The sequence below is a fragment of the Heteronotia binoei genome, chromosome 10 (assembly GCF_032191835.1).
Source record: "Heteronotia binoei isolate CCM8104 ecotype False Entrance Well chromosome 10, APGP_CSIRO_Hbin_v1, whole genome shotgun sequence".
Taxonomy (NCBI): Eukaryota; Metazoa; Chordata; class Lepidosauria; order Squamata; family Gekkonidae; genus Heteronotia; species Heteronotia binoei.
In genome coordinates this window covers 14,932,049-14,957,454 of record NC_083232.1, presented here as the reverse complement: position 1 = coordinate 14,957,454, position 25,406 = coordinate 14,932,049, and the positions used below count along the sequence as shown (strand labels likewise).

General features: G+C 48.2%; 1 protein-coding gene across 2 annotated transcripts in view; it reads left to right on the top strand.

Moving 5' to 3' along the window:
• Positions 1 to 24,354, top strand: part of EXOG (exo/endonuclease G) — a 51,230-nt gene extending 26,876 nt beyond the window's left edge. Inside the window, exons 6-7 of one of the 2 annotated variants that reach the window (XR_009555870.1) lie at positions 23,263 to 23,983; positions 24,243 to 24,354. Coding sequence is in view for 1 of the 2 variants with exons in the window: in XM_060247997.1 (XP_060103980.1) it covers positions 23,263 to 23,724 (462 nt within the window). In the remaining variant the exon portion in view is untranslated. Of the gene's footprint in view, positions 1 to 23,262 lie in introns of both variants that reach the window. The other variant, XM_060247997.1, reaches the window with a different exon arrangement.
• Positions 24,355 to 25,406: the final 1,052 nt, after the last annotated feature.

Below are 25,406 nucleotides of genomic sequence, written 5' to 3'. Positions count from 1 at the left end.
ATTTCTGTGGTTGCCGTTGTAACGTATTTGATAATATTTCTTCTGAAGCAAGGATACCTGTGCAAGGGCTGGGTAATGTGTGCTGGCAGCTGAATCTTGATGGAATTTGATTTCTATTGACCGTATCCTGCAGGAATCTCAGGTAATTGGCGTCTGCGAAGCAGAGCTCACTGTGACAAAAGCTCAGTGCTTTCTTCTAATTTTGTTTACTGTGGCCACATTGCTTTGTCCAGCCACTACAGGGCACTGACTCCGTTAAGACCTTGACACGTTTCTTTCCATTCTTTATTCCTGCTATTGGAAAAACTGGGACTCTTTTTAAAGGATTCTTCTTTATTTGTTTCTCTACCCCCCCCCCCCCCCCGAGGTCACTCTCTACAGAGAAGATAACTGCATATTGTGACTAAAATGCAAAAAAAAAAATTCTCTTGGGAAAGATTGTCAGGCAAAGCATTGCTGTCCTGCTGTAGGTCTCCAATTTTAGGAAAAGGCTTGGTAAAAATGAGTTTTCACTCCAAGGTCGGAAGGATAAGTTTCTCTGTAGCTTTTCACCTTTTTTTTTTTTTGTAGTAGTAGTTGGCAACACCATTTGCCTGTTTGACCTGTAGAAGGTTTTATATTATTTCCTTTCGGTAGGTCTGTGTATTCTTGGCACATATAAACCCTGGGTGTATGCTTAGAAACTCACATTTTGTCACAGGGAATAAATTGCATGTTAAACTTGCTACTAGCTTGGATACTCATAGGAATAACAACATCAGTTTTTAAAAATGTGTTAAAAATAACTTAGGGCTTCAACTTTTGATTGGTAAATTGGTCAAGTTTCAAGGCCAACTTATCCAGTATTAGGTGGAAAAGAAAGAGAACTGGATGTAATCTGCATAGTTGTTGCGCAGCTGTGGAAACAGGGAAAAATACCAGAGAAATGGGACTGGATTGTGAAAGTTTTATCGTGGAGTGAGATGGACAAATCAACTAAAACTTTTAAAAGACTATGATTTAGATATATTCAAAAAGGAGTGGAAGAAATTTAAAAGATATACGGAGAAAGAAAGAATGGAATATAAAATCATTGGACAATTTTTTAGTAGTAATGAGAGAAGAAAAATATTGAACTTTGATTGGTTAGCGGTACCTTTATAATTGAATTTAAATTTACAACTTCGGGGAAGTCAAATATTGGAGGGAGGGGGGGTTGAAATATCATATGGGTTAGTATAGAAAGACAATTAATTACTGTAACCGTATGTTATTAATAAATTGTTAAAACAGTAATCTGCATAGTTGTGAGCAATGTTCCCTCTAAGCCAGCGGTTCCCAACCTTTTTGGCACCAGGGACCAGTTTTGTGGAAGACAGTTTTCCCGCAGACTGGGGGTGGAGGGGAGTGAGGGTTTCGGGATGATACAGTTGTGCGCTTTATTTTGGTGTAGTTAAGTGTGCAGACTCTTATCTGGGATAACCGGGTTTGATTTCTCGCTCCTCCACTTGCAGCTGCTGGAATGGCCTTGGGTCAGCCATAGCTCTTGCAGAGCTGTCCTTAAAAGGGCAGCTTCTGGAGAGAGCTCTCTCAGCCCCACCCACCTCACAGGGTGCCTGTTGTGGGAGGGAGGAAGATAAAGGAGATTGTGAGCCGCTCTGAGATTTTGAGTGCAGGGCAGGATATAAATCCAATGTAATCTTATGATTGTTATTATTATTACTACATTGTAATGTGTAATGAAATAATTATACAACTCATGGCCCTGTACTGGTCCATGGACCGGGGGTTGGGGACTCCTGCTCTAAGCTATGGAGCCTTGTGAGCAAAAATTTGTGAGCTACTAGCATTAAAGTTGTGAGCTACTGTATAAATTAGTTTGCTCTGGGGCCATTTTTCCTGAGCTAAGAAAGATGTGTGAGCAGTAGGCTAACCCCCCCGCCCCGTGAGCTAGCTCATACTAACTCAGCTTAGAGGGAACACTGCTTGTGACCACAAAGCCAGCCTATCTAGATGACCTTCCCACAGGTTTCTCAGCATACTTCTGGTGCTTGCCAAGTGTTTTTAGGGAGTGAATGGGGCTAGGTGGGGCTTTAACCCAACATGGCTTCTGATTGTGTGTTTCATTTGTTTTCTGCATGTTAAAATCCTGTCTTCTTTCCATCACGAATCCCTTCTGCCAAATCTTAATCCAAAGAAAGGATTTTTACGACTTTCCCACAAGGGTAGACTTGGGCTTTATGAGGTCTCCTATGAGTGGCAATTCCAGGGTCATTCGGTGGCCACTGAAAGTTGCCACTTCTTTTGCATAATTCCTCTTTTTTCCAGAACTGAACTGTGATGGTGGAGCCAAATATTATGAGATAATAGGCTCTGGCAGCATTGACATATTCTGGCTTCCAGCCATATGGAGTTTTCTGTATGTGTCTTTTAAAGTTAGCAGCTTGAATAGCTCAGCTGGAGTTAAGCAGGGTTGGCCGTGTTCAGTACTTTGATGGGAGACCAATAAGGAAAGCTGGAATTGGTATAGAAAAGAGCAAGAGTCCAAGATGGGGTTACCAATCTCCAGGTGGGGGCAGGGGATCCCCCGGTTTGGAGGCCCTCCCCCCACTATAAGGTCATCAGAAAGAAGGGGGGGAATGTCCGCTGGGCACTCCATTATTCCCTATGGAGACTGATTCGCATAGAACAGGGGTGGGGAACCTTTTTTCTGCCAAGGGCCATTTGGATATTTATAACATCATTTGCGGGCCATACAAAATTATCAGTTTGAAAAACAGCGCTCCGCCGAACGATTCAGGCTGGCAAAATTTATGCAAATAATTGTTTTTTCTATTTGAAGTCACGTGGAAAGAGCCTAATTCAACACACACACACACACTCTGGCCTGCCGCCCTAAGCAAATACCTAGGTCCAGGCATAGTAGACCACATCCCCTAATATTAGCATATTAGGTCACACACTCATTAGCATATTCGGCTACACCATCTGGGATAATCACGTGCAAATTGAACTGGCGGTAGCTGGCTCCCACCCCTGCCAGCCCTCCCTCCCTCCCTCCCTTCAGCTGCTCCCAGCAGACCTTAAAATGCACCCACATACTCGAGCAGCCCACAAGAGGGGGGGGGGGCTCGGTGCAGCAATCCCCGAGAGCCAGACTAAGTGATCTTGAGGGCCATAAATGGCCCTTGGGCCTGACGTTCCCCACCCCTGCCATAGAGTATAATGGAGAATTGATCTGTAGGTATCTGGGGCTCTGTTTTTTGAGTTAGAGGCAACAAATTTGCAGCATAGCATCTGATACCTTTCCTCAAAACACCCTCCGAGTTTCAAAAGGATTGGACTGGGGGTCCAATTCTATGAGCCCCCAAAGAAGGTGCCCCTATCCGTCATTATTTCCAAATGAAGGAAAGGCATTTAAAAGGTGTGCAACCTCTTTAAATGTGATAGCCAGACCTCCCTTTGGAGTTCAGTTGTGCTTGTCACAACCTTGCTCCTGGCTCTACCCCCAAAGTCTCCTGGCTCCACCTTCAAAGACCCCTGATATTTCTTGAATTGGACTTGGCAACCCTAGGATTCCAGAAGTACCTTAAAGACTAATAGAAATTGTGGCAGAGGATGAGCTTTTATGACACAAATTGTGTTAGATTTTAAGATGCTTCTGGACTCTTGCTTTTCTACTGCTGCAGACAGACTAACATGGTTGTCCTTCTTGATCCACCTCCATGGGATTTCTACGCCAAGGAAGGCAGTGGCACTCCGCATCTGCTTGCATCTTGTCTGGAAAATGGGTTGCCATGAGTTGGCTGTGACTCAGCAGGACTTTCTTCTTTTTAAAGTTAGGAATTTCGGCGACGACACTAGCTGGAACTACATCACCAAATAAATTAAACCCGATCAGCCCCAGATACTTGCAGGAGCAACAGAAGTTGGAGAAGCAATTACACTTAACCTTTGTTCCATGTACGCGACCAATAATTGGCAGTGGCGCTGATAAGCAGACACAGTGCTGTTCCCCAAGTATTGTAATTATTTGCCTGGCAGATGGTCACTGCAATGGCCTCTCCTGCATTACTGCATCCGTAGCAACACCTTCTCGCTGGTCCCCCCCGTTTTCACAGATTTTGCTACGTCATGGTGCGACCGAATTGTCCGGCGGTATAACCGGATGGGCAGGCTGGGCCCACCAACCTCGTCAGCCTAAGAGAAGGAAAACTCTAACATCAAACCCGGGCAGATAGAGCTCGTTAATGTAACACCTACCACCTGGAGGACTCACTGCCGGCGTCCCGGCTTACTGGGCCATGGCAGATGACCCCCAGGTGAAAGGGTGGAGCCAGTACCGCGCACACTGCGCTTCACCTAAAAAATTCCTCTGCGCAGGCCTGAAGGGCATATCCACACACACAACCCACAACGCATCAAGTCCTGCAGCGATAGGCAAGGGGCGAAACGGCAGGTGGAAGGTGCCACTGGAAGCCGCAGTCCCGATCCTGCATGTAGGCGGTTCAGGATATTGGTCGCCTGATGCTAACCCGGAGACGAAAGCATCTTTCGGCAGCACCCTGAACGACCAAGCAGCCTTATCTAGGGACAGCACTGCTTGCTCCACACGGAGAGGGGCCTAGAAAAGGTGGCCTAAACAAAGCTCGTCTCCCCCACCCCAGTTGGCTAGCCGCGGTCAACGGGCATCCTTACTTGCGGTCGAAAAATAACAACAAAGAAGAATCGCACTGCTACAGGACCAACCCTAAATCAGACTTTTCCCTGCAGCCGCTGTGGCCGGACCTGCCTGTCCCACATTGGTCTTGTCAGCCACCAGCGAGCCTGCAGCAAACGTGGACTATTGCACCCTTCTTAAATCTTCGTTCGCGAAGCCAAGCCGAGAGAGAGAGAGAGAGAGAGAGAGAGTAATTATTTGCTTTGCAAACTTATCTGTCATAAGAGATTGGCTTTTCCCCTCTCTTCATTGATCCACTAAGTTGCTGCAGCTATTTTAATTGGGCCAACTGCAAAATGGAAAATAGTGTGCATTCAAAGCAAGTTAGCAGAGCCGGAGCAGAGCTCTGACATGTATTTAACGTCCCAGCCGATTGCAGGGAGACATGGCTGAAGGTGGGAGTTAGTACTCCAGAAGGAAGTATGTTGTCCTAAAACACAGCACCGGCCTTTGAAAGGCTCCATGCTTGTCAAAAGGCACAATTTAGCAGAGGCTGTTTATTTCATCCTTGCACATTTTGAGCGGGCCACCTCTAGGGTTGCCAATCCCCAGGTGGGGGCAGGGGATCCCCCGGTTTGGAGGCCCTCCCCCCACTTCAGGGTCATCAGAAAGTGAAGGCTGGGAGGGAAATGTCTGCTGGGCATTCCATTATTCCCGATGCAGACCAATTCTCATAGGGTATAATGGAGAATTGATCTGGGGGTATCTGGGGCTGTGGAGGGAGGCTGTTTTCTGAAGTTGAGGCACCAAATTTGCAGTGTAGCATCCAGTGCCTCTCCCCAAAATGCCCTCCAAGTTTCAAAAGGATTGGACCACAGTGTCCAATTCTATGAGCCCCAAAAGAAGGTGCTCCTATTCATTATTTCCAATGGAGGGAAGGCATTTAAAAGGTGTGCAGTCCCTTTAAATGTGATGGCCAGAACTCCCTTTGGAGTTCCATTATGCTTGTCACAACTTTGATCCTGGCTCCACCCCCAACATCTCCTGGCTCCACCCCCCAAAGTCCCCAGCTATTTCTTGAGTTGGACTTGGCATCCCTAGCCACCTTCATCCCCTGTCTTATGTTTGTTTGTGACAGGCCTTTTCTACCAACTGAGTGATAATAATATAATAATAATAACAGATTTTATTTGTATCCCGCCCTCCCCGCCTAGGCGGCTCAGGGTGGCTGACAACATTTTATACATTTACAATAATGAATAAAAACTTTAAATTTAACAATAAAAGATTAAACATTATAAAAACCAGTTAGTATATTTAAAATACATAATTTAAGTTAATTTAAATTAATCTGGCAGCGATAGTGATATTCTGACGCTGGTTCTGCCAGTTTAAATAGTTCCATAGTAACGTAGGTCCCTAAAACAGGACCATGCTGGCGGATCCTTTATTCACAACAATTCAGCAGTCGATGTCGATGTATGCTCGTTTAAAAAGGGCGGTCTTGCAGGCCCTGCGGAACTGGTCAAGGTTCCGCAGGGCCCGCACTTCCTCCGGGAGCTGATTCCACAGGGCAGGGGCCGCAGCTGAAAAGGCCCGTGCTCTGGTGTTCTGGAGCCTGACCTCTCTCGGCCCAGGGATAGTCATTTTATTTTTTCCGAGTGGGACCCACACAGCTGCTTATGATATTGAGAAACCTGGTTTGTTTTAAACAGCAAGTCTTCCCCTCAGTTGCAAGGTATCGTGAGGTAAATTTTGTGGTAAGCAAGCAGAACACAGAGATCGCTGAGGCAGGAGTGGTAACAAAGGGATTTATCTCTAGTTACCGGTGGCTTTTAAAGATCAGCATCACAAGTCTGCAGAGAGTTCAAGGCACATACATTTAAGCTAGTCACATCTCCAAAATGTGGTCTGAATTCTCTTGAACGCTTGCCCGTACAAACAGGCTTTCCCTGACTAGCCGCCAGATTGGATCCTTCCACGCCCACCCATGCCACCTTCGCATTTCCTGGGAGCCAGACTACATGGTACGAGGTCTTCTGATCGCCAGGGACAGGCCTAACAACCGGTCACTCTGTCATCTTCCCAGAGGTAGAGTCAAACCACTCTGCCATGCAGCCAGGCAAGAACTACCCTTCAAACTGTCTGCTCTCTTGCTGACGCCGTCCCTGAAATGATCACTGTGTTCTCCCCAAGGCAGACCTGACCTAAGTCCTGCTGTGCTTCCCTCTGACAATTTATCCCCCCTTAGAAAGGTGATTGGATGTTGGAGCCGCCCTCACATTGGCTCAAGAGTGAAAAAGTTGGTTGGCTGTTTCCTCCTTCATTGGTTGGCTGTTTTTCCTTTTTAAAATGCATAATGATCAGTCCACTGCCATTTAAATCCCATGATTTACCAATCAGAATTACATGGAATATATGTATGCTACATCAAGGGCTGGCCAAACTGTGGCTTGGGAGCCACATCCAGCTCGTTCATACATATTGGGCGGCTCTCAAAGCCTTCACCACTCCATTGGCCAGCTTGGAAGAAGGCATTTAAATCACTGCTCTGAGCCAAGCCAGCTGACTTGGGAGGCTTGGAGAATGCATTTAAAGTTAAAAGTTGCTTTCTTTCTACCTCTTCCTCCCCATCTATTTCCTTCCTCCCTCCCTCCCTGGCATTCATGTGTTGCGGCTTTCAGACATCTGACATTTTTTCGGTATGGCTTTTACGTTAAGCACGTTTGGCCACCCCTGCGCTAGATAATGCCCATTGCATTCTGTGTACGGCAGATGCTCATAACCTCACCGCTCGAACATCAGATTATTCAATACTGGAATATTGAAGAATTGATTTAAGGAAGGTAGCATAGTACATATTGAAGTGAGTTTTACGTGTTTTTATGATCTTCTTCGTGGTCTCTGTGCATTCACACATATGGGTATTCCGCAGGATAGGCCCTGACCTCGGAGAGTTCAAAAGCAATCTTGATCGTAGATCTGGCGCGCCTCCCACTCGTCCTGGGGAGGAGGCAGCTACTGCGCATGCCTGGACGAGGGGGAGGTGCTTAGCCACTCAGTTTCTTCCTTACCGCCGACGGGATCGCACCTCCCTCGTTGATCTCCCACTTCTTCACTGCAATCTTCACTACAATCTTCACAATCCAGCCTCCTCTTCACTTCATTCTCGTCTTCCACTTCTCCTGGTATCGTATAAAAAAAAAAAAAACCTCTTTTTACTACTTTTCCGGACTTTCTCCCTCCCCCCCCCCCCGGGCGGATGGAAGGAAGGGACAAAATAACTTTCAAACGTTGCACCCGCTGCTCCTCTAAAATCCCCTCGTCCGACGGCCACTCTCTCTGTCTATTTTGTCTCGGGGAGGCCCATCGTACAGACTCCTGCGTGCACTGCAGCCAATTTGGCAAACAGGCCCGTAAAAACCGCGCCGCGAGGCTCAGGAGCCATCTTATGGAAACCTCCCTCCGACCGACCATGCCGCATGGCGGACAACAACAACTCGCGCCATCTTCCCCACTTCTCGCGGGAGAGACGCAGTCGGCAGCTTCCGTGGCTCAAGGTCCCTGCAAGCCTAAGTCCGGCAAACACACCAAGAAGTCGGATGACTCGAAAAAGCGCCACCGATCAGATTCCGCCCACGCGGACCCGACGGGCACGGCCAGCTCAAAGAAGCCTAAGACCGGACACTCGAGTTCGAACCCGGCCACGGGCTCGACCACAACCAAGCCGAAGGCATCGAACCCGACCACAAGCGGCTCGGGCTCGATCCCCAAAACTCCGGCATCGAAGTCGACCACAACACCGCCGATTACTCCACTGGAAATCGTGCGCATCTCATCCAGGTCCCCGTCGATCCCGAACTCTCCACCGGACCAGATACTGGAGACCCACTCTCCTATCTCCACTAAGAGCCGCCCTCTCGACCCTCGCCAATTCGTGGATCTCTCGCAACCGCTGGATGCCCACTCGCTAACCAGAGAACCCTCGACTCCGAGAGTTCTCCCAACCAGACCAAGGTCCCGCAGTCGCCGACGGTCCCACAGCCGACGCAGGGGGAGATACTATTACTACTCCCCATCGAGGTCCAGGTCCCCGTCCCCACGGGACCGAAGGAGGTACCGACGATCGCCCTCCCCCGGCGCTTACTACGCGGACCCGAGGGACCGCCACTATCGCAGCTACCACGAATCTCCTCGATACCGAGATCGCACCGACAGACATGACCACAGTCGATACCGTGACATCTCTCCGCGCAGACACCACCCTGATCTAGAGAGACCTCTCCGGCTCCGTGACGACCCAGTGCGCCCCACCACCGAACCGGAACCTCCTTCACCATTCGAACCCGGGCAAGCTGCTCCCAACAAACAACCAGCACCTCAAACCCAACCGGAATCGCACCAAGGAACCGATGTCGACTCCGAGGCGGAACTCTCCGACTCCGACCACTCTTCGGGTTCGGACCTACAATCACCAGACTCCGATATAGCCAAACCAGCAGACCTATCACCGTCAGAGGGTCCAAAGTCCTACCTCGACCTCGTCTCGAATATGGCAAACTCTCTGAACCTCAAACTCAACACAGACGCACCCAGAGTCTCGGACGTTGTATTCGACCTAGTGCATGCAGACCTTCCATCCAGTTCCTCTCTTCCCATGCTCCCTGTCCTCCTCGAAACGCTTAAAGAAGCATGGGACAAGCCAGCATCGGTACCACCAACATCCAAGAGGGTTGAAGCACTGTACAAAATACACGCACCAGACTCCAAGTTCCTATTTACCCACCCGGCTCCGAACTCGATCATCGTCCACTCCTCCTCGAAGTCGAAGCAAACGAGACACCCAGTACCTCCAGAACGAGAGGGCAAGAAGCTCGACACTATCGGGAGGAAGATATACTCCCTCACCACGGCCACGACTAAAATACACAATTACATGGCATGCTTCTCGGCATACGCCTACAACCTGACTACCTCCCTCAACACATTAATCCCTTCGCTGCCTGAGACATCCCAGAAGACAGCGACCACTGCCCTACAGGAGTTGGCCAGAGTGAGCAAGCAGCAGATCAATACAGCTCGTCACGCTGCACAGTGCTCCTCCAAAATCCTGGCCTCAGCCATAGCCCTACGGAGGCACGCGTGGCTTAGATCCTCATCCCTCCAACCGGACATCAAATACAAGGTTGAGGACCTACCCTTCGACGGCCTTGGGTTATTTAACACAACCACAGATGACATCCTCACATCAGTAGACGATGGGAGAAAAAGGGCAAAACGACTGGGAGTCTCGCAACACCAAGGTCAATTCAATCGACAAAGGAGTTGGAGACCCAGCCACTACAAAGGAACCAGGTCTCCAAGACAACAGGAACCATGGAGACGTAAACCACAGTCCAAACCTTCCTTCCAACAAAGGTCACGCCCTCAAACGACCAAGAAAACCGCAGCCACCTCCAAGCCGTCTCTTTGACCATCCTGCCCCGAGTCGTCCAGTTCCCCCCATCAGCCAAACCATCACACACCCACTCGACTGCAACCATTCTACCCTGCCTGGAGGTCCATAACATCGGACTCCTGGGTCCTCGCCGTCATACAAAGGGGCTACCTCATAGAGTTTACATCCTCTCCGAAACACCACAGATTCCTCACCACACCTCCGTCCACACCCCTGCAGACGGAAATCGCATCCCTGCTAGACAAGGGCGCGATAGAACCAGTTCCACCTCAATACCATCGCACCGGGTTTTACTCCCGCTACTTCCTGGTACCAAAAAAGGACGGAGGACTCCGCCCCATCCTCGACCTTCGCAAACTCAACCTGCACATAACCTACAAGAGATTCCGTATGGTCACGCTCCAGGCAATCCTTCCGCTCATCCCAGAACAATCATGGATGGCGTCCATAGACCTTCAGGATGCCTACTTCCACATTACAATCAATCACCACCACAGAAGGTTCCTCAGATTCGCCATCGGGGAGCAGCACTTCCAGTTCCGCTCTCTCCCATTCGGCCTCTCCACAGCCCCAAGGGTCTTCACCAAATGTATGGCAGTGGTAGCCGCCACACTACGACAACAACACATATCAATTTACCCGTACATAGACGACTGGCTGATCGTCGCCCATTCAAAAGAACAATTACAACTGGACGTCTCCACTACCCTCGCTCTCCTGGCCACCCTGGGCCTCCAAGTCAACCTATCAAAGTCCAAACTGGTTCCCACCCAGAGAATCCAGTTCATAGGAGCAGACATCTCCACGGTCTCTCAAACAGCTTCACTACCTCAGGACAGAGTACGCAGCATACAGTCTCTGGCCAACGCCATCATCGCCCAGCGCTCCCAAACAGCTCTCACGTTTCAGAGAATGCTAGGCCTCATGGCAGCAACCACCGCAGTCCTACCTTTCGCGAAGCTGCACATGCGACCCCTGCAAATGTGGTTCGTCAGGACCTTCCGTCCTCACGCACAGCACCAGTCCACGCTACTCACCCTTCCACTACACATCGTGACATCCCTCAGATGGTGGACAAGGGAACATCACCTTCACAGGGGCATGCCGTTCAAACAGCTACCCCCGTCGGTAATTGTCACCACAGATGCCTCCAAGTGGGGATGGGGAGCCCACTTGGGTACCCTCACGGTGCAGGGCCAATGGTCAGACTACGAATGCTCTCTCCACATAAACTGCCTAGAGCTCCTCGCAGTACACAAGGCTCTACGCTCCTTCCTCCCATCGCTGAGGCACCAACACGTTCAGGTCACCTCCGACAACATCGCCACGGTCTTCTACATCAACAGGCAGGGAGGCACCGCCTCCATCAGACTCTGCAAGAAGGCGCTGGCGTTGTGGCACTGGAGCATAAGCCAGGGCATCTTCCTCACGGCTGTTCACCTACCAGGAGCCGAGAACACCCAGGCAGACGCCCTGAGTCGCCACTCGACCAACAACCACGAGTGGTCCATCAACAGCCGCTACATCCGACAGATCTTCAACTTCTTCGGAACCCCGAAAATAGATGTATTTGCTTCACCATCAAATGCCCAATGCACCCACTTCTACATGAGAGGTCCTCCATCCCAACGATCCAAGGGGGACGCTTTTCTCCAAACCTGGAACGGGGCACTCCACTACCTCTTCCCCCCCATTCCACTCATCACCAGAGTCCTGCAGAAGATTCAGCTGGACCGCACGGATTGCATCCTAATAACTCCGTGGTGGCCGCGCCAACCATGGTTTACAACCTTGCTGCTCCTGTCGAACAATACATTCCTCCAACTTCCTCAATCACAGGACCTCCTCTCCCAACAGAACGGCAGGGTCCTTCATCACAACCCAGCATCATTCAGACTGACAGCCTGGAGGATCAGTTCCTAGAGTTTCCCCCTGATGTCCGCCAGGTCTTAATAAACTCCAGAAAACCATCTACTAGAAAATCCTATCTCCTTAAGTGGAAACGCTTCTCTCACTATGCCTCCCAACACAACTTCGACCCTGGCTGCGCCACCATACCCCAGGTGCTAACTTACACCCTAACACTCTCTAGGGCGGGACTTTCATATTCTTCGCTAAAGGTGCACCTGGCAGCCATCTCTGCCTTCCACCCCCGTATTGGGGGCACGACAGTTTTTTCTCACCATGCTACAAGAGCCTTCCTAAAGGGCATCATCCGCCTACACCCACCAATCAAACAAATCCTTCCTACTTGGAGCCTCTCTCTCGTCCTTAGTCAGCTCATGAAGCCACCCTTTGAGCCCATGGCTTCCATTCCACTACACCTGCTATCATGGAAAACAGCGCTGCTCACAGCCCTCACCACAGGTAAGAGGGCCAGCGACATCTGCGCACTCAGGGCGGACCCACCATACACGGTCTTTCATAACAGCACGGTGGTACTCCGACCCGACCCGACCTTCCTGCCAAAGGTCGTATCTCCCTTCCACCTGGGAAAACAGTCAACCATACCAGCCTTCTTCCAGCACCCCGCGGATGCAGGGCAGAGGGCACTCCACAACCTGGACGCACGTAGGGCCTTAGCCTTCTACATAGACAGGACTCAACAGTTCCGTAAGGACCCTAGACTCTTTGTCACCTACGCCGCCCACAATAAGGGCAGCAAAATATCTACTCAGAGACTTTCCAAATGGCTCGTTGCCGCCATAGAACTCTGCTACCAACTGGCAAAACAGCCAGTCCCCCAACACATACGAGCTCACTCGACCAGAGCCGTCGCTACCTCATCGGCCTTCATGAAAGGCGTCCCTATAGAGGACATCTGCGCTGCCGCCGTCTGGTCCTCTACATCTACCTTCGCCTCGCACTACGCTCTTGACGTCCGTGCCCGGCGTGATGCCTCCTTCGGACAAGCAGTGCTGCGCTCCATCTTCGATTAACCACTGTGAGTACTATACTCATAACGTTTTTTGCTCTAACCATGCATATTCTTACAGATCCAGCACCCACCTCCGAAAGAATAGCTCGCTAATCACCCATATGTGTGAATGCACAGAGACCACGAAGAAGATGGACAGGTTTCTTACCTGTAACTGGTGATCTTCGAGTGGTCATCTGTGCAATCACACAGACCCACCCAGCCTTCCCCGCTGCTGGACGCTCATCTAGCTCAATTGTTTCCACCTGTCCGGCGGCGGGAAGAAACTGAGTGGCTAAGCACCTCCCCCTCGTCCAGGCATGTGCAGTAGCTGCCTCCTCCCCAGGACGAGTGGGAGGCGCGCCAGATCTACGATCAAGATTGCTTTTGAACTCTCCGAGGTCAGGGCCTATCCTGCGGAATACCCATATGTGTGATTGCACAGATGACCACTCGAAGATCACCAGTTACAGGTAAGAAACCTGTCCTTTTTTATATGTATTTTATTGTATAATTATAATTATTAATGTATTATTAATGTATTCTAAATTGATTTTGTTAGCTTTTTGTGTTGTGAGCCGCCCTGAGCCCACCTCGGTGGGGTAGGGCGGGATATAAATCGAATAAAATAAAAATAAATAAAAATAAACTGTCCTTCCAGCTAGCAGTGCTTTGGTTTTTGATTTGCCATAAATTTAGAATCTCTTTTGTATAGGAGACCAGAATAAATGTATCCTCATATCTCCTTATAACTTCCCCCAAATACCCCAGGCATGTGAATAATCAGAAGTTCAGATACATCTCAATGTTACACACTTGGTTAGGCTGAGATGTAGATTGCTTGGGAGTGGAGATGAACAGTGTGAATTCAAATAGGACAGGAATTCCAAATGCCTCAGAGTTATAGACTGAAAGTCATTTAAAGATAATAAAGATTTATTTTTAGGGTAACATATGCAGATCATTTCTGCCTGGGTTCAAGAGCTAGGAAACTAGCTCAAAAATAAAAAAATTAATGTGAAACAAGAATTTTAACATGTTGCTCACTTGTTTAACCCCAATTGGACTCCAGTGTGCCTCTTAGACCGTGATGCGGCACAGAGAGTTCTGCTTTTTTCCTTAATGTGCGCTGGGTTTTAATCACAGCACGTCAGCAATACCATAAAAGGGCCACCGCTGTTCTCTAGCTAGGATGAGTCGCTGCTTTCGGCACATGCCAGCTCTTTTAAAGATCATTCCCTGCTGCAGATAGACTGTCACAAATCAAAGAAGACATGTGCACTTGGATAGTCCTCAGATGGTTTCTGTTCAGTCACAATAAGGGGGCTCTCTGTGTTTCTGAGGCAAGCTGCAAGAGAAATGTGTGTCAGGGCTAAATAATAGAGATTGATGCATGAGCTCTGAAGGGGTGTGGGTCCTTCTTCCACTAGGTGGCACTAGGGCATCAGCTATTTGGCAGCTCGCGGGCTGTGGTTTTTGGCAGAGTGGCTTTCAAACCTACACAGACATTGCCTGTTAACAGGCTGGTTTTTAAGTGTATTAATTTCACTTTCTGTGCAGCTTGCTGGGCTTGAGCATTGTGGAACAACTGGCCCTCCTGTCTTCCACCATCCTCCGAAGTCTGCTCAAATTCGTGTTTGTTACATCAGTAACGCTGTCCAGCCATCTCATCTTTTGCCGTCCCCTTCTTCTTTTGCCTTCTGTCTTTCCCAGCATCAGGGTATTCACCAGGGAGTGCTCCCTTCTCATTTGGTGGCCAAAGCTTCAGTTTCAGCATCTGACCTTCCAGGGAACAGTCTGGGTTGATTTCTCTTAGGACTGACTGATTTGATCTTCTTGCAGTCCAAGTGACTCTGTAGCACTACGTAAATAGCGGTTTCTCATTCGTAGGCCCAGGAATTCTCCAGGTGAGCAGCTGTAAAGATTGTGAGAGAGCACAAAAGCCCTTGTACCTGCAGAGGTCTGTTTTGGGTTTATTGTTGCCAGGTCGAGCCACTATAATAGAAGTTGATCTGGGTCAAGAGGTCACAGAACGTGATTGGCCTGTGTGAATTTTTCACAGGCCTTTTGAACCACTTGGAAGAGGAGCTCTTCTGATTCTCCCTTGGGAAGGCGTTGGGGTGCTTCTTTCCTTACACTGTTCTAAATCCACATCGCAAGTCTACATCGTACATATAACATGACCTCGTTGCATAAGCTACATCAACAATTGCACGAATCGGGTTTGAATCTAGTTTCAGAGGCCAAGCCACTCTTGATCTGCAGTAGAACAGCTAGATATAGCATCACATCAGAGACCAACTAGATTTTCAGGTGATAAGCTTACCTGGCAAAGGGAGTTCTGACTCCTGAAAGTTTGAACCCACAACAGCAGGACTTCTAGTGCCCTGGCCACACTGATGAACCTCCTGATGGCACCTGGGTTTTTTTGACCACTGTGTGACAGAGTGTTGGCCTGATCCAACATGGCTTCTCTTATGTTCTTATGTGACACAGAGTGTTGGACTGGATGGGCCACTGGCCTGATCCAACATGGCTTCTCTTGTGTTCTTCTGTGACACAGAGTGTTGGACTGGAGGGGCCATTGGCCTAATCCAACATGGCTTCTCTTATGTTCTTATGTGACACAGAGTGTTGGACTGGATGGGCCACTGGCCTGATCCAACATGGCTTCTCTTGTGTTCTTCTGTGACACAGAGTGTTGGACTGGAGGGGCCATTGGCCTAATCCAACATGGCTTCTCTTATGTTCTTATGTGACACAGAGTGTTGGACTGGATGGGCCACTGGCCTGATCCAACATGGCTTCTCTTGTGTTCTTCTGTGACACAGAGTGTTGGACTGGAGGGGCCATTGGCCTAATCCAACATGGCTTCTCTTATGTTCTTATGTGACACAGAGTGTTGGACTGGATGGGCCACTGGCCTGATCCAACATGGCTTCTCTTATGTTCTTATGTGACACAGAGTGTTGGACTGGATGGACCATTGGCCTGATCCAACATGGCTTCTCTTATGTTCTTCTGTGACACAGAGTGTTGGACTGGATGGGCCATTGGCCTAATCCAACATGGCTTCTCTTATGTTCTTATGTGACACAGAGTGTTGGACTGGATGGGCCACTGGCCTGATCCAACATGGCTTCTCTTGTGTTCTTCTGTGACACAGAGTGTTGGACTGGAGGGGCCATTGGCCTAATCCAACATGGCTTCTCTTATGTTCTTATGTGACACAGAGTGTTGGACTGGATGGGCCACTGGCCTGATCCAACATGGCTTCTCTTATGTTCTTATGTGACACAGAGTGTTGGACTGGAGGGGCCACTGGCCTGATCCAACATGGCTTCTCTTATGTTCTTATGTGACACAGAGTGTTAGACTGGATGGGCCACTGGCCTGATCCAACATGGCTTCTCTTGTGTTCTTCTGTGACGCAGAGTGTTGGACTGGAGGGGCCATTGGCCTAATCCAACATGGCTTCTCTTATGTTCTTATGTGACACAGAGTGTTGGACTGGATGGGCCACTGGCCTGATCCAACATGGCTTCTCTTATGTTCTTATGTGACACAGAGTGTTGGACTGGAGGGGCCACTGGCCTGATCCAACATGGCTTCTCTTATGTTCTTATGTGACACAGAGTGTTAGACTGGATGGGCCAGTGGCCTGATCCAACATGGCTTCTCTTATGTGACACAGAGTGTTAGACTGGATGGGCCACTGGCCTGATCCAACATGGCTTCTCTTATGTTCTTATGTGACACAGAGTGTTGGACTGGAGGGGCCACTGGCCTGATCCAACATGGCTTCTCTTATGTGACACAGAGTGTTAGACTGGATGGGCCACTGGCCTGATCCAACATGGCTTCTCTTATGTTCTTATGTGACCCAGAGTGTTGGACTGGATGGGCCACTGGCCTGATCCAACATGGCTTCTCTTATGTTCTTATGTGACACAGAGTGTTGGACCGGATGGGCCATTGGCCTGATCCAACATGGCTTCTCTTATGTTCTCTTATCTTGTTGGTCTGCAAAGGTACCACTGGAGTCTAATATGTGTGCATGTTGTATAAAGCATTGTTAAGTTGCAGCCAACGTACGGCAACCTCATAGGGTTTTCAAGGCAAAAGATATTCAGAAGTAGTTCATCATTACCTGCCTCTGTACAGCAACCCTGGAATTCCTTAGTAGCCGCTCATCTAAATACTAACCAAAGCCAAGCTTCCAAGATCTGACAAGATCAGGTTAGCCTGGGCCATCCAGGTCAGGGCAAGACTGAAATCTAGCTGGTCTGAATCTTCTCTCAGACATATCTCTACAGCATGCTTGATCCAGCAGCTATGGACTGCTCCGCCATGGGCTAAGAACTAGCACTCATTTCCCTTGCAGTGTTCCCTCTAAACTCAAGTCAAGTCAGCCTTTATTGCCATAAAAATAACAGTACAAATTAATATAGTGTAAAGACAGGATAGGGACACAACTTTCATGTACACTTGTATGAACAGAAATCATTTCTGCGATATCCTTTGGCGCAACTTCAGAGCGGAGTACAGAAACTTGGCTGACCTCTCAGTGACATTGATAGAAAAATCATTCAAGAGTCTATGGACCTCAAGTGCGTCAGCAGTTGGCCATACTGGCTAAAACAGGGTATAAATACGTATAACGTAGATCCGTATACAGATGGCAGTGCCAGGAGAACATGAGTAATTGACTCAACGCATCGTTGTCTACAAGGGCAGTTCCTAGCTGAGCAGGCTATTTTATTGAATCTGCCATCAAGAATGGCAGAGGGCATAGCCTTGCACCTAGCAAGAGAAAATGCCCTGTATTGTTGTAGCACCTGCAAGGACGATAGGTAAGAAGCCGTCTTCCGTGTGCCGAGAGGAATCTCAAAGCTCGTTCCTCTAAGCTGCAGTCTTGTGAGCAAAAATTCTACTTTGTGAGCTAGTGGTATTAAAGAACATAAGAGAAGCCATGTTGGATCAGGCCAATGGCCCATCCAGTCCAACACTGTGTCACACAGTGGCCAAAAAAGAAAGGAGGTTCACAAGTGGGGCTAGAAGCCCTTCCACTTTGTCTCCCCCCAAGCACCAAGAATGCAGAGCATCACTGCCCCAGACAGTTCCAATAATATGCTGTGGCTAATAGCCACTGATGGACCTCTGCTCCATATTTTTATCCAAACCCCACTTGAAGCTGGCTATGCTTGTAGCCGCCACTACCTCCTGTGGCAGTGAATTCCACATGTTAATCACCCTTTGGGTGAAGAAGTACTTTTATCCGTTCTAACCTGACTGCTCAGCAATTTCATTGAATGCCCATGAGTTCTTGTATTGTGAGACAGGGAGAAAAGTACTTCTTTCTCTACTTTCTCCATCCCATGCATTATCTTGTAAACCTCTATCATGTCACCCCGCAGTCGACGTTTCTCCAAGCTAAAGAGCCCCAAGCGTTTTAACCTTTCTTCATAGGGAAAGTGTTCCAGCCCTTTAATCATTCTAGTTGCCCTTTTCTGGACTTTTCCCAATGCTATAATATCCTTTTTGAGGTGCGGCGACCAGAACTGCACACAGTACTCCAAATGAGACCGCACCATCGATTTATACAGGGGCGTTATGATACTGGCTGATTTGTTTTCAATTCCCTTCCTAATAATTCCCAGCATGGCGTTGGCCTTTTTTATTGCAATCACATGCTGTCTTGATGTCACGCCCCTGCTGGCCCCTGCCACGCCCCGCCATGGCCGCTGCTCTCCTGGTGACCCGGCTTGGGCCGAGGCATGTCTAGGCGTCCCAGAGGTCTCAGAATGCGAGAGGACAGAGCTGGGACACGTTTCTGCTCATGTCCTCCCCAGCTGTGCTTGGGCTCCACCCTCTCTGTCTCGGCTGCCTGTCTATTGCAGCCTTTTATCCTTCTCCCGGCCCCCTCCCTTCCTCCCCTGGTAGCTCCGCCCTTGCTTATAAGTGGGGACGCTGGGGAAGGGCTCCCTGGGACATGGTCTTCAGGCGGTAGTTGAGTGGGCTGGGCCGTTGTGGTTGCACCTGGGCGCGGCTGCTCGGGGTTCCTGCCTCCCCCGCCCTCTCGGCCGGGCAGCGTTCCTGCCCTCTCCCTTCAGCCACTTCGCCTGGGCCTGAGGGCGGGCCTGCCGGTTCCCCGCTCTGGTAGGCATTTCGGGGTGGGCTGCGTCGGGCAGCCAGGAGGTATGCTGAGGCCTTGGGGTGTGTGGGGGTGGGGCTCCTGGCAGCGTCCTGTCTCAGCTGTGGGGTGCGGGGAGGGGCCCCCGTCTCATCCAGGACGGGACACTTGACATTTTCAGTGAGTTATCGACAACGACCCCGAGATATCTCTCTTGGTTAGTCTCTGCCAGTTCACACCCCATCAACTTGTATTTGTAGCTGGGATTCTTGGCCCCAATGTGCATTACTTTGTACTTGTCCACATTGAACCTCATCTGCCACGTTGAAGTCCATTCACCCAGCCTCAACAGATCCCTTTGGAGTGCCTCACAATCCTCTCTGGTTCTCACCACCCTGAACAATTTAGTGTCATCTGCAAACTTAGCCACTTCACTGCTTAGTCTCAACTCCAAATCATTTATGAACAAGTTAAAGAGCATGGAACCCAGTACTGAGCCCTGCAGCACCCCACTGCTTACCGTCTTCCACTGCAAAGATTGCCCATTTTTACTCTGTTTCCTATTAATTAGCCAGTTTTTGATCCACAAGAGGATCTGTCCTTTTACTCCATGACTCTCGAGCTTACTAAGGAACCTTTGATGAGGAACTTTATCAAAAGCTTTCTGGAAGTCAAGGTAAACAACATATATTGGGTCCCTTTTGCCATATGTTTGTTCACCCCCTCAAAGAACTGTAACAGGTTAGTGAGGCAAGATCTTCCCTTACAGAACCCATGCTGAGTCTTCCTCAATAACCCGTGTTCATCAATGTGCCTACTCATTCTGTCCTTGATAATGGTTTCTACCAACTTTCCCAGTATTGAAGTCAGACTGACTGGCCTGTAATTTCCCGGATCTCCTCTGGAACCCTTTTTAAAGATGGGGGTGACATTTGCTATCTTCCAGTCCTCAGGAGCAGAGGCAGATTTCATTGAAAGATTACATATTTTTGTCAGGAGATCCACAAGTTCAACTTTGAGTTCTTTCAGAGCTCTTGGATGTATGCCATCCAGACCTGGTGACTTATTAGTTTTTAATTCGTCTATCAGTTGTAGGACCTCCTCTCTTGTCACCTCAATCTGACTCAGGTCTTTCAACACCCCTTCCAAAATTAGCGGTTTTGGAGTGGGCAAACACACTTCTCATCTTCCACAGTGAAGATGGAGGCAAAAAATGCATTCAGCTTCTCAGCCATTTCCCCATCCTCCTTCAGTAATCCTTTTACCCCTTGGACATCCAAGGGCCTCACTGCCTCCCTGGCTGGTTTTCTGCTTCTAATATAGTTGAAGAAATTTTTATTGTTGGTCTTTATGTTTTTTGCAATATGCTCCTCATGGTCCCTTTTGGCCTGCCTGATCACATTCTTGCATTTGTTTTGCCACAGCCTGTGTTCCCTTTTATTAATCTCACTTGGACTAGCTTTCCACCGCTTAAAGGAATCCTTCTTACCTTTTACCTTTAAGTTGTGAGCTACTGCATAAATTACTGTGCTCTGGGGTCAGCCTTCCTGAGCTAAGACAAAAATGTGTTAGCTGGAGGCTAAAAATCTGTGAGCTTAGTTTAGAGGAAACACTGATCCCTTGATATCTAGTATGACTTAAATCTGAGGGTGTACATTGGTCATAAGTCCTTGAGGTACTGGTTTTAAAATGTTTGTTTTTAAACAATCCACAGTACCTTTCTGCAGTTGTAAAGAAAGCAACCGGTATGTGTCATGCATAAAAACCGATCTCTCTTCAGTAAATATTTTCTGTTCTTGCAATCACAGTAAATTTGACAACTGTTTGTTTTGATCAGTTTAATGGCAAATCAGTTGTATAGGGTTCAAGAGGGAACTTGTGTAATCAGTGGTTCTGGGACAATCTTTCAGCAAAAGCCATCAAAGTCTTCACCCAGCATCTGTAACTGGCTGTTGATGGAATGTTTTCTCCAAGGCCTAAGGTGCAAACAAAAATCAGTTCCACACTGATATAACTGCCCAGGCTTCCTTAAAACCAACCTGAGAATTGTTGCTCTCTTTAAAAGCTGGTAATTCTATCCATGAGGGCTCTGTAGTGCAGAGTGGTAAAGCTGCAGTACTGCAGTCCAAACTCTCTGCTCACGACCTGAGTTCGATCCTGGCGGAAGCTGGGTTCAGGCAGCCAGGTCAAGGTTGACTCAGCCTTCCACCCTTCCAAGGTCAGTAAAATGAGTACCCAGCTTGCTGGGTGGGGCAGGGGAGAGAGGTGTAGATGACTGGGGAAGGCAATGGCAAACCACCCTGTAAAAAGTCTGCCGTGAAAGCGACGTTACCCCGGAGTCAAAAACGACTGGTGCTTGCACAGGGCACTACCTTTACCTTTTAAATTCTATCCGTGACCTGGATAGCCCAGGCTAGCATGATCCCATCAAAACTCAAAAGCTAAGTAGGGTCAGCTCTGCCTAGTGCTTGGATGGGAGACTTCCAAGGAATGCCAGGATCATGATGCCAAGGTCGGCAACGGCAAATCATCTCTGAGTGCCTCTTGTCCCGAGAGCCCTGCTGGGTCACCATAAGTCAGCTGCGACTTGTCGGCAAAAGAAAAAAGGGAAATCTTTGTAATGCTGTAATATCTATAAATGTGAAAAATGAAATACAGACTTGTTAGTGTTAAGTGATGTGATGTGGGGTGAAGGAGGAGTCATGTAGTGACTTGGTAAGCGGCTTCCAAAAACGAATAAGTTTAGATTCAGGTTCCATTTTAAAAGGTTTGAGAAGTATTCTTTGCTCTGGTTTCCTGAGAAGGAAGAGAGGATGACCATTAAATTCTGAATTCAGTTGGCAGCTCAGTCACATCTTCATTGAAGAAACATTCCCTTAGAAACTTTACGGAAAGCCGGTTTTGGTCTCTATACAGCAAGGTCGGCCAAACTGCAGCTCGGGAGCCATGTGTGCTTCTTTCACACGTTTGCGTGACTCTCAAAGCCTTCACTACCTCCTAGGTCAGTATGGAGAAGACATTTTATCTCTTTAAATCACTTCTCCGAGCCAAGCCAGCAGGCAGCTGGGAGAACGCAGAGTTAAATTTGTCTTCTTCCCCCCTCTCCCTCTTTCCCCTCCCTCCCCATCTGTTTTCTTTACTTCCTGCTTGTCTTGCGGCTCTCAAACATCTGATGTTTATTCTGTGTGGCTCTTATGTTAAGAAGGTTTGGCCACTCCTGCTATAGAGACTGTCGGCAGGGATAAAAGCCATCATGTTTTTCTGCACTGTGCTTCTGTGTGTGTGTAAGTGATTGTGTCAGGCGGGTGGCCGTGTTGGTCTGAGATAGCAGAACAAAGTCTGAGTCCAGTGGCACCTTTAAGACCAACCTAGTTGTATTCAGGGTATTCAAGGTATAAGCTTTTGTGGGCATGCACATTTCTTCAGGTACGTGAAGAAAACATGAAGGAGCATGCATGCCCATGAAGGTTTACATCTTGAATAAAACTTTGTTGGTCATAAAGGTGCCAACTTTGTGAAGAAGAAGAAGAAGAAGAAGAAGAAGAAGAAGAAGAAGAAGAAGAAGAAGAAGATGATATTGGATTTATATCCCGGCCTCCACTCCGAAGAGTCTCAGAGCGGCTCACAATCTCCTTTACCTTCCTCCCCCACAACAGACACCCTGTGAGGTGGATGGGGCTGAGAGGGCTCTCACAGCAGCTGCCCTTTCAAGGACAACCTCTGCCAGAGCTATGGCTGACCCAAGGCCATGCTAGCAGGTGCAAGTGGAGGAGTGGGGAATCAAACCCGGTTCTCCCAGATAAGAGTCCGCACACTTAACCACTACACCAAACTGACTCTCCAAGTTTGTTCCGGGTGATTGTGTGTGTGTGTGTGTGTGTGAGAGAGACACAGAGAATTGGCCATTGATGGTCATTACCATGAGTCTGTTTTGACAATTCGCATGAGTGAATTACAACCAGCTTGAGACTGGAGCAGAGGAGTCTTGGTTTTGTTGCAACATGGACATTTTAGGACTTGCTCTTTACATAGAAAGTATTAGCTCTGGAAGTGGGAGGATTATGGCCTACTTTCGCATGAGTCTCAGCGATATAATCTCTCTGCTCCACTGACAGGTAATTGGAAAAGACGATGTGGCTGTTCCTTCGCATCTGTACAAAGTGATCCTCGCCAGGCAAAGCGCGACGTTGCCCGACCTGCTGGCGCTGGGGGCCTTCGTCGTGCCCAACAATCCTATCGGCTTTGATCATCAGCTGCTGGAATTCCAAGTCAGCGTCGAAGAGCTGGAGAAGATGTCGGGCCTCGTTTTCTTCCCGCGGTTGAATAAAGACAAAGACGTCCGGAATATCTGCGAGATCGACACGTGCAGACTGATGAGCCTGGAGGAATTCACTTTGTACATCGCCACGCGGAAACTGCAGAGCGCCAGGACGCTCGAGAGGTTGGGGAAGATCATGTCAGAGTTACAGGAGAAAGGAATCAAGCCCGATGAATATCTCTTGAAGGTTTACAAGAAGAAAGAGGAGGAATTAGCAATTCAGAAGACGACGGAAGCTAGAGAAGGAAGAGCTGGCTAAGATCTTCTTTTGAAAACAGGTTTGACTCTGCCACTGTTCAGGTTTGAAAGAACTCCTGAAGCTGAAGTTTGGTTCTCTGGTGTGGGAATTGTAATATGCCCCTGGGTACAGGATGAAGTATACCATATGTTGACTCACCTGTGCCTTTTTTGAAATCAGTTTATTTAAAATTACTTCTGAGGACACTGTAAACATTGAAGATGGTTATCTTGGGGAGGTGCAAGTGGAACTGGTCTTACGGAACTTATCTTTTCTCAACGTGATGCTTTAAAAATATACCGTTTTCGCACACAGCTTACCTCGCAGTCACAATCCTGTTCCCTCCGCAGCGTCTGTCGGATTTCCCACCATCTGCGCCGGAGTTACAGGAAGTGCCGCGGCTTTTGTGTCGCAAACGTAAACTGGGTTTTAGCGGTTTACGTTTACTATGCAAAAGCTGCGGCACTTCCTGTAACTTCGGCGCAGATGGTGGGAAATCTGACCAGACGCTGCGGAGGGAACAGGATTGTGACTGCGAGGTAAACTGTGTGCGAAAACGGTCATAGTGTTTCTTATTTTGTTTTCGACTCTGAAGTTTTTCCCTCTCCTGATGTTATTTTTTGACTAAATAAAGGAAAGCAATTTCTGTAACACCGTTCTATGATTTTTTTTGAAAAATTCTCTTTCACAGCTTCTAATTATCTTCATTAATTATAGTTTTGCTGTCTTAAATTCAAAGCTCTCTTCACCACTGTATATGTAAATAACAGTACATAATTCACACTCCTGAATAACGTCTTCATTACATGAGTGTTGTGGGTGTTTTTCTGAATCCTGAAAACTCAACAGAATAGTTTCAGGAGTGGTTTTGGCTTAAATAACGTTTCTTTGTTGCACTGGAAAAACCCCTTGTCATTCAAGCTTATCAGGATTTTTATTTTTTTTTATTCATCATCTGTATTTGACAAACCCGTTTAATTGGAAGGGCGTTTTCAGATGCTGGCGTGAGAAGCTAGACAGTTATTTTCCCTGAGGTTTTAATTCTGATTTTGGTTTGTTCCCCCTCCCCCCACCTTAGGAAATCTTTTGGGTCAGGGGCCATGTTCAATGAACAGCCATCTTGCCATTCCTCAAGTTGTTTTATTAACCAGGGTTGGCCAAACTGTGGCTCTTTCGCACATATTGTGTGGCTCTTGAAGCCCCCACTGCCCCATTAGCCAGCTCGGAGAAGGCATTTCTCTCTTTAAATCACTTCACCAAGCCAGCTAGCAGCTTGGAGACTCCATTTAAAGTCGCTTTCTTTCTACTTCTACTCCCCCCCCCCATCTATTTGTCTGCTTTACTTGCAGCTTTCAAACATCTGACATTCATGCCTTGCAGATCTCAAACGTCTGATGTTTATTCAATGTGGCTCTTACATTAAGCAAGTTTGGCCACCCCTGACCTAGACTGGAGCACTGGAGCTTATCCTTTGGAAGAAAGGAGTTGTTGCTACATGTTCAAATTCTGCCCTGCACTCTTCTTAATCATATCCATGGTCTTGTCTCAGCATGTGTGTACAGGTTCTGTGTTTGAGTTTCACATATTGCAGAGGAAACATTTCCAGACCAGTAATACATTTTGAAAACTCTTTTTCTTCAACATATTTTACAGTATACACCAGTGCGGTGGAGCAGTTAGAATGCCGGACTAGGATCTGGAAG